The 10,074-nt window shown below is 36.7% G+C and overlaps 1 protein-coding gene across 1 annotated transcript; it reads left to right on the top strand.

The window, feature by feature from the left end:
* Positions 1-7,476: 7,476 nt before the first annotated feature.
* On the top strand, positions 7,477-9,718 carry LOC109536338 (UDP-glucosyltransferase 2). The gene is made up of 6 exons (XM_019902512.2): positions 7,477-7,819; positions 7,873-8,203; positions 8,258-8,528; positions 8,584-8,821; positions 8,880-9,099; positions 9,209-9,718. Exons 1-6 carry the CDS (start codon positions 7,609-7,611, stop codon positions 9,513-9,515), a joined length of 1,578 nt encoding a protein of 525 aa, XP_019758071.2. The 5' UTR covers positions 7,477-7,608; the 3' UTR covers positions 9,516-9,718.
* Positions 9,719-10,074: the final 356 nt, after the last annotated feature.

Here is a 10,074-nt window from a genome sequence, read left to right as displayed (position 1 = left end):
TTTTTATTTCAGAGTCTGCACTTGTATGAAACCGATCATTTTCGAACTCACATTTGCCGAGCGCGCAAAAAGTCAGATTTTCCTGCGACTTGAATAAACTTTTTAGGAATTTTAGACTCAAGTGTCTTCTACATCACGCCCAAATTTCAAATTTCTACTGGCTTTGGATTGGAAGTTAGGATTTTTTATTTGGACGTCTGCACTTGTATGAAACCCATCATTTTCGAACTCAGATTTGCTGAGTGCGCAAAAGTCAGACTTTCCTGCGACTTGAATGAACTTTTTAAGAATTTTAGACTCAAGTTTCTTCTATATCACACCGAAATTTCAAGTTCCTACTGGCTTTCGATTCGAAGTTAGGAAATTCTGAACGAACTAACCGGCAAGAATGACGAAGTGAATGAGACGAAACAAGAATACTGAATTTCCTTTGAAGATAGCAGGAACTCCCCAGCCAAAAGTAGCAGTAACAAGCGCGAAGAAGGTGAATCAAATTGATTTGTATAGAAATAATTGCAAATAATTCATTTTCGTATGGAAAAAATTGAAATGCTTGCCATTAATAACCGTCCTTAATTCATTTTTCATAATAAATTATCTTTGTCACAACACTTGAGAATAGAAATGCCTAAATTGCAAATTACAATTGTAGCCTAAAAATACCTGTAATTGCCTAAAATGAATCAAAGAAGGAAACAGTTAAATAAATAATCAACTGACAAACAAATTTAGCATGATTTTTCCGATATGAAACTGGTTAAAACAGTAATGAACAATAATTTAAAATTTGGAAGGAAAATCCTAATTGCGAACAGGAAGACGGCGAAGATTTTTCATTAGTGAGATTTTTGATAGTGTGAAGAAGCAGTTTTGGACACTTTAGATGATTTTTCATGTACACAACGTCCTTTAGTACCTTTTGCATAATCTAACAGGCTGTGACACATCATTCCTTAAATACTGTTAAAACAAAAAAAATTGCTAACTCAAAATAAATAAAATCAAGCTGATGTTTAATTTTTTTAATTGATAAAAGATCACGGGGACTTCTGATGAATTTGACGACCTCTAATAGAGAAATTAGGTAATCACGTTCCATTGTTTTAGTTTTCAATTTAATAACAATAAGTCGAGATCTAAAATGCAAAGATTATCAGATAAATTATATGAGCTTACATAGGAATTAGCCCTGAATCAGATACAGAACACACGTTTTGCATTCTTTTAATTTGGCTGCGACAACTGCACATGAAAAATGCATTTGGCAATGTTTTATCAACTTCGCATTTTTTGTGAATAAACTGAATTTTTCACAGCAGGTATAGAAACTCGCCCAACTCTAAACCTCAAAGTAAATCCGCATAAAATTCAATAATTGATAATAACTTCCAGTGAAGCTGTGAAAGTAACCAAACACCGCTGTGGCTGGCTAAAGCGAAGTTAGCAGAATAACGCTATGAAAGCATGAAATTGGGAAAAGCTGTGGATCCCCGTATTGATAAACGCAAGTCGAAATGTTCAAATCAATGCTTCCAAACTCTTCTTCAAACCAAAGAATCCCCTCGGGCCGAAAGTGAAAGGAATGACATCGCATTATCTTTGCATCCTTTGGAAAGTTGCAGTTAAGCACATTTTTTGCTTGTTCGCAATTTTTTCACCATTCAAACTGCCGTTTTTCTTATTAATATTCAACAAATTTTTAAGTTGCGTTCCCACAATTTCACTTCTGATTTCCGACGATGTTTTCATACAAATTGATCGAAATTTGGTTGCGTCATGGTGAATCAGACTGAATGAGCGCTAATTAATTCCTTTTTGCAAAAAATATGAAGGCTCGCAAAAAACCTGAAATACTCTATCATTTTCTTCTCTAGAAAGTGAGGAATGCAACGAAGTTGTTCAAAAATACAACAGAAATTTTAGAAACGAAAAAATCGACAGTTTTTGAGCGGGCACAATCTTCAGCCGACGATATCTTCCTTATTATCAGTCCAAACACTTATATGTGCATGTTGGGGAGCTTCTGGGGTCCGAAACAATCCATTAAGGTCAAAAAACGCGCATGTAAAATTTTGACTTTTGATCGAAAATTTCATAAATTGTCTTCTCAACCTAGCGAGGAATGCAACGAGTGCATTGAAAAACAATCACGATTTCTCCATTGGAAAAAATTGACAATTTTGTACTCATTTTAATCGGTTTTTGAGTGCCCGTCATCGTTATCCGACCAAAAACTCACCAGTCTCGCCTTCAACAGCTGTTTTCTGAGCAAACTTTCTCAATATTAGGCGAAGACCATTTCCGGTTGCCACATCCGATCCAAGTGAAACTCCAAATAGAATCAGAGGAAAAACGAAAAAATGTGGTCGAAGGAAAGGTTTCTTTCAAAGGGTTTATTTTCCTTGAGTCTCCCAAGACGGGCCGGCCCGGCGAAGGAAAGGTATTATTTTTTGGTTTATTTTCCGAATACAACTTTTTACAAAACAAACCGAAGGAACGGGTCGAAACGGAGAACTCGCACCCGTCTTTGGAGGAAACGAGATGGAGAACAGCACGAAACCCGAACAACACATCCGCTTTAGTTTTGAAGGGGATAGCTCGAAACGCGATCTCGTTCTGTTTAAGCCCATTCTCCAAGAAAAGTTTGCCAAAACAACTGGCCGAACCATTAAACAAATGTGGATTTGACCTGCAAACTTGCCAACTAACGCATTCTACTTATGGCTCCATTTTTTCTACTAGCAACTTCTCTCGCGTTGGAGAAGCTCGTTTGCGTGCGCCCAGCTTTACAAAGGCTGGGGATGTTTTTGCGAATGTTCTCCATTGTTGGAGAACAATTCTGCAAGGTTTAGCAATTAGCAGTCGATACCAAGAACACTTTCATCGATAATCGAATAACGACTGATCTTAATAAACGCACAAACATCAATCAAGGCACACAAATAAAGGGTCAAATTTCAGTAAAAATTGCTCTTTTTCAATTGAGCTCCAGAACACAAATTATTTCTCAGCTTCAGGGCCCATTGCAACGAGAATGACCCCAATCCCACGTTATGCGGACTTTGTCGGCAAGAATAAATTTCTATTTGAAAAGTCTAAAATATATTTTTAATAAAATGACAACGACGGCACCGAAATTATATTTTTACATCGGCATAAACAAAAATAGTTAATCTAGAACACGAAGGTGGAAAATCTGAGGCGTTTGTCTTCCATTTCTGTAACCCGCTTTTAATAGAATAGCAAACCGATATTGCAAAGAATTGCGCCATTAAAGAAGAAAACAAACAAACAACAACAAGAAATTAAATGAAGATCATCGTCAATCGAAAAACCCTGTTTGGTGTCATTTTCATTGAAATGTACACGAAAAATAGCCCTTGAAGTAGAACGATTAGACGAATTCCATCAGTATAGAGAGAGGAATTATGAATAAGCACTTTGCAAAGATTAAACCAAACCGCCGGGGGAACAAACACCACTTCACTACGTTTAAAAGGGTATTAACGTTTTCACCCTAACATGCGGTTGATTGATACTTCACTACTATTCTGGAGCATAATATTTACGCGAATTAGGGGATTCCTTTGAAAAAGGGCTTAATTAAACATTCGTGCCATTCACATGCACTGCATTTCAATGGGTTAAATAGAAACAGCATAATTATCTGGAATTTTAATGAGCATTGAGCCATTTCAATGAATTGGCAGTTAAAATAAACAGCTCAAAATAACTTTACAAATGCTACTAAAACAACGCAATATTTTCTAAGTCGCTAAATTGCCAAACCAGGTTTTAAAGCCCCATGAAATCAGACGAATTTGTCATTATAAAGATTCAGTAAAAAAATTTAGGTTTATTTTCCACATTTAATACAGAAAATTATAAGATTTGGACAAAGGACACTGAAACCGTTTTAAAAGTTGACTGGGCTTCAAAGTGGTGTTCCGTTATTTCTTGATGCAAATTTGTGTTTTATTTAAAAATGAATATAATTTTTATTAATTGCTTATTTATATTAGTGGTGCTACACTGGGGAGTTTATCAGAAGTAGAAGATGGAATCGTCCTTCGAGGGGCTCAAGTCGATAAATACATAAATTTTTCAGCTTCTACTAGGTAGCGTGCAACGCGGTTAAAACGGTTTGATTTTCTATTCGCCATTTTATCGTGATAAATTAGTGGGCGCTTAAAGTTCCCAATTCTTGACCGCAATATGAAGTTTTTGCCGCAGCTGTACATATCAAGGCAATTTAAGAGCTCAACTTTCCTAACTTCAGATTTAGGACTGGATAAAAACTCGATCGAGTGATTCAATAAACCAAGTTGAGGCGTCAAGTTTGAAAATTTAATAAAAATCACCCTGTGGACTGACAAAAATTACATTTAAGTAACTTCAAGCGACTGTCATTCCTCAACTTTGTAGCAAATTTCATGAGGCTAACTGTCCTAACGTGTGATTTATGATTGTATAAACAACACTCGATCGAATAATTAAAAAAAAACAAGTTGAGGCTTCAAGTTTAAAAATTTGACAAAAATCACCCTGTAAACTTACAAAAATTACATTTAAGTAACTTCAAAGCCACTTTCGTTCTCCAATTTTGTAGCAAATTTCAAGAGCCTAATTTCCCTAACTTCAGAATTATGATTGGATAAAACACCGATGAAATAATCGAAAAATCAAAGTTGGTGCTTCAAGTTTGAAAATTTGACAAAAATCACCCTGTAGAGTCACAAAAATTACATTTAAATAACTTGAAAGCGACTTTTGTTCTTCAGCTTTACAGCAAATTTCAAGAGCCTAACTTTCTTAACTTCAGATTTATGAATGGATAACAAACCGATGAAATAATCGAAAAATCCAAATTGAGGCTTCAAGTTTGAAAATTTTACAAAAATCACCCTGTAGAGTCACAAACATAATATTTAAGTAACTTGAAAGCGACTTTCGTTCTTCAGCTTTACAACAAATTTCAAGAGCCTAACTTTCCTAACTTCAGATTTATGGATGGACAACAAACCGATCAAATAATCGAAAAATCCAAGTTGAGGCTTGAAGTTTGAAAATTTGACAAAAAACACCCCTTAGTGCCACAAAAATTATATTTAAGTAACTTCAAAGCGACTTTCGTTCTTCAACTTTGTAGCAAATTTCAAGAGCCTAATTTTCCTGACTTGAGATTTACGATTGGATAAATCACCGATGAAATAATCGAAAAATCCAAGTTGAGGCTTCAAGTTTGAAAATTTGACAAAAATTACTCCTTAGAGTCACAAAAATTACATTTAAGCAACTTCAAAGCGACTTTCGTTCTTCAACTTTGTAGCAAATTTCAAGAGCCTAATTTTCCTGACTTCAGATTTATGATTGGATAAAACACAGATGAAATAATCGAAAAATCCAAGTTGAGGCTTCAAGTTTGAAAATTTGACAAAAATCACCCCTTAGAGTCACAAAAATTACATTTAAGTAACTTCAAAGCCACTTTCGTTCTTCAATTTTGTAGCAAATTTCAAGAGCCTAATTTTCCTGACTTCAGATTTATGATTGGATAAAACACCGATGAAATAATCGAAAAATCCAAGTTGAGGCTTCAAGTTTGAAAATTTGACAAAAATCACCCTGTAGAGTCACAAAAATTGCATTTAAGTTATTTCAAAGCCACTTTCGATCTTCAATTTTGTAGCTAATTTTAAGAGCATAACTTTCCTAACTTCAGATTTATGAATGGTTAATAAACCGATGAAACCATTGCGAAATTCATGTTCAAGCTTCAAGTTTAAAAATTTGACAATAATCATCCTGTAAAGTCACAAAAATTACATTTAAGTAATTTGAAAGCGACTTTCGTTCTTAAATTTTGTAGCAAATTTCAAGAGCCTAACTTTTCTAACTTCAGATTTATGAATGGATAAAAAACCGATGAAATAATCGAAAACTCCAAGTTGAAGCTTCAAATTTGAAAATTTGACAAAAATCGACCTGCAGAGTCATAAAAATAACATTTAAGTAACTTCAAAGCGAGTTTCGTTCTTCAATTTTGTAGCAAATTTCAAGAGCCTAATTTTCCTGACTGCAGATTTACGAATGGATTAAAAACCGATGAAATAATCGAAAAATCATAGTTCAAGCTTCAAGTTTGAACATTTGACAAAAATCATCCCTTAGAGTCACAAAAATTACATTTACGTAACTTCAAAGCGACTTTCGTTCTTCAATTTTGTAGCAAATTTTAAGAGCCTATTTTTCCTAACTTCAGATTTATGAATGGATAAAAAACCCATGAAATAATCGAAAAATCCAAGTTAAAGCTTGAAGTTTGAAAATTTGACAAAAATCGCCCTGCAGAGTCACAAAAATAACATTTAAGTAACTTCAAAGCGAGTTTCGTTCTTCAACTTAATAGCAAATTTCAAGAGCCTAACTTTCCTAACTTCAGATTTATGAATGGATAAAAAACCGATAAAATCATTGAAAAATTGAAGTTGGAGCTTCAAGTTTGAAAATTTGACAAAAATCACGCCTTAGAGTCACAAAAATTACATTTACGTAACTTCAAAGCGACTTTCGTTCTTCAATTATGTAGCAAATTTCAAGAGCCTAATTTTCCCGACTTCAGATTGACGAATGGATTAAACACCGATGAAATAACCGAAAAATCCAAGTTGGGGCTTCAAGTTTGAAAATTTGACAAAAATCACCCCTTAATGCCACAAAAATTACATTTAAGTAACTTCAAAGCGACTTTCGTTGTTCAACTTTGTAGCGAATTTCAAAAGCCTAATTTTCCTAACTTCAGATATATGAATGGATAAAAAACCGACAAATAATCGAAAAATCCAAGTTGAGGCTTCAAGTCACTTAAGTCACTTTAAGTAACAAAGTTTCACTTAAGCACTGTCAAATCGCGAGCCTTCGTCAACTTTCAAAGTACAAAAAACATGAAAAACCGAACTAATCGAAAACGGGAAAAATTAATTGAAGAAGTCGACAATGAAGGTCTGGAGCCTGTTGGAGAAAGTCCAAAAAAATGTTGCAAGAAAAACGACGGAAATCCTGAATACACATAACTTCTCTACGACTGTGGAGAAACTCGGAAAAACGAAAAACAACTTGGAAATATGTATAAGTGAAAAGAAAAAATCTCCACATGGCCTGTGTGGAAGAAATTTGAGAAGCACTTGGGATTGGAAGTATGTTGCAGTTCAGTTACAAAGCCTGATACACGCACAAAACACAAATTCGAGTAATTTGAACCCCACTAATCTTGATTATAAAACAGCACCGAGCCCGGGTTAACGAAATTTCAATCACTTGGTATAACATTTACGCTCAGTCCATCTAATCCGGATAAGCCGGCAAATAATGTTTAGTCCACAAAATTGGAACCACGTTGCACCTTTCGCTATCATTCCCGCCTATGGAGAGTGGATTCATCATCCTCCACTAATCTCCCTGTCAAAACGATAAGACCAACGTGTTATCAAAAGCTTTATCCACAGCTACCTGTTAGTAGTTGCAAAGATTAGCCACAACTAACTGAGCATTTTGAACCCGATTCGAAACATTCTCGTGAGCCGTTTCGGTCGAAAATTTCAGCTCATCATGAACCTGCTGGTGATATTTTTGCTGGGGATCACAGCGGTGCAGGGCGCGAATATTCTTATAACATACGAAACAGCCAGACGAAGCCATCAAATCTGGATCACTCAACTAGCGGAAGCGCTGGTGGCCAAAGGCCACAACATCACTCTAGGAGGCTCATTCTCCAGAGCCATTCCAGCCAGCGATGAGTATCACCCGATTACATTCGAAGGTAAAATCCCGCACAAAATTCAGAAAAATCGCATCCAGTTTGTATGAATGTAGGCATATTTATGGCGCATTACAAAGTGAACAAAACCGCCCACTTGTTCGCAAACCCTTGGAGGATAATTCACCTGAACCACAACTACAATTATGCGATTTGCAACAAAACCTATCACTCGAAGGGCTTCAACAGCCTGTGGAACTACCCGGATAACTTTACCTTTGATTTGATCCTAATGGATATGACGTTTGGACCGTGCCTTTATCCATTAATCGAACGTTTCGGCCGGCCCTACACTATTGGGTTTACACCATCAGCCTTGACGCCCTATTTGTCCGAGCTGTTTGGCAATGGCGGATATCCGTCGTATTTTGCCTCGCCAATTTTAGAGCAAGTATTGGCTGAATTTTAACAGCTATTGATAATTCCCAGTTAATTTTCCAGGCCGTTCCGAGACCAGACGTTCTTGGACCGATTGAAAAACTACCTTTTCACGAAATTTGAAATATTCTTCAAGAAGACATTCGAACAGGGGGCCATTGAAAAACTTGCGGAAAGCTTGCTGAACAGAACCTTCGAGTTCGGCGAGCTGCAAAAGGGAATTTCGCTGCTTTTCGTTAATGAGTACCCATTGCTCAATGCGCCCAAAGCGCTGACGCCCAACATTATCCCATTGGGAGGGTTGCACATAAGAAAATTGCAGCCCATGCCTGGCGTAAGTGATGAGGATTCAAGTCCACCAGCCGGGATAAACTGTGAAATATTCCCAGATTCTTCAGTCGATCATCGACAATGCCAATCAAGGGTTCATTTTCTTCAGCGCAGGCACGGACATTCAACAGAACATCTTCAGTCCGGAAACGAAGCTACTGTTTGCCAACGCTTTCATGAATCTCAGCCAGAAAACGATCATGTGGAAGGACAATATCGACGACGAAGACCATCCTTTCAATGACCGGCCCTCAAACATTCTGATTCATAAATGGGTGCCCCAAAATGAGATTCTAGGTAAGGTTCGCCTGCCTGCTTTGATGTTTTTTCCCCCAAACCACACTCCACCTTTTAGGTCACCCTCATACCAAACTTTTCATCACCACCGGCGGATCGTTGAGTATCCAAGAAGCGATTTATCACGGAGTTCCAGTCTTAGGTATTCCCATTTACGATGAGCATCATCGCAACATCCAATTCATTGTTGATCGGCATTTGGGCCTCAAGTTGGACTACAACGATTTAACTGAAGAGACCATCTCGGCCTCGATTAACGCCATTTTACAAAATCCTATGTAAGTAGAAAGCATTGAGACGTTTTCGGGCGGTGTAAACAACAAGTAAAAACGTTGCCAACGATTTAATCCAGCCATTTTAATCATCATCCACATTTGCCTTTCTTAGATATTTGGAAAACATGGACCAACTAGCGAAAAAATTCCGAGACCAACCTCAAAGTCCCGTACAAAAGGCGATATACTGGATTGAGTATGTGCTGCGACACAATGCAACCGATGGAGCCGATTTTTTGACTCCCAAATCGAGATTTTCGTCATTTTATGGCACCTACTCAACTGATGTTGAGCTTTTTCTGCTATCTGCCGCAATTCTGACTACGATTTTAACGGCTTCCTTGGGAATTTTTACGCTTTTGACAATACTGTCCAATAGGAGCAAGAGTACAATGAGAGGCAACAAAAAGACAAATTAATTCAAACAATTTTGTTTGTTAAACAAAAGAGTTTCGGGATTTTAGGCCGATCTATTCAACGACGGTCCACTATCCTGCAAAACTCGCCAGTTTCATGCAGTTTATAAAATCAGTTATTTTTAATAGATTTTTACCAGTTACCTGCAAGATTCAATTAATGTACTCAGTTGAAATGTCAATGCAATAAAATCATAAGTAGGTAATTGATTGATTTATATGTTCCAAGTGGTTCCAATAATCATATTTTTCGCCTTAAATGCTTTGGATTTTATGTCACTTCTATGAGCAAGAATCGATGGATGCAACGAGCTCATTGAAAAAGAGGCCAGAAGCTCTAGATCATCGGAAATAATCGAAAATTTTGGGTCATTTTGAGCGGTTTTTGAGCAGTCGCGATCATTAACCGACAATATCTTTCTCATTTTGGATCCAAAAACTGTACAGACGCACATTAGGAACTAATAGGGTTTTTAGGCCGTCGTTCGGTAGAATTTCTTCTTGACGTTTCGCAAGCACGAGTGGCTTGCATCTTCAGAAGTGGTTTGCTTGAACGCTTACA

This window comes from Dendroctonus ponderosae, unplaced genomic scaffold (assembly GCF_020466585.1).
Source record: "Dendroctonus ponderosae isolate FM_Combo_2020 unplaced genomic scaffold, Dpon_F_20191213v2 Dpon_F_20191213_6, whole genome shotgun sequence".
In the NCBI taxonomy this organism is placed as follows: Eukaryota; Metazoa; Arthropoda; class Insecta; order Coleoptera; family Curculionidae; genus Dendroctonus; species Dendroctonus ponderosae.
Note: the sequence above shows the minus strand (reverse complement) of the source record. Positions and strands in the feature narration are given on the sequence as shown.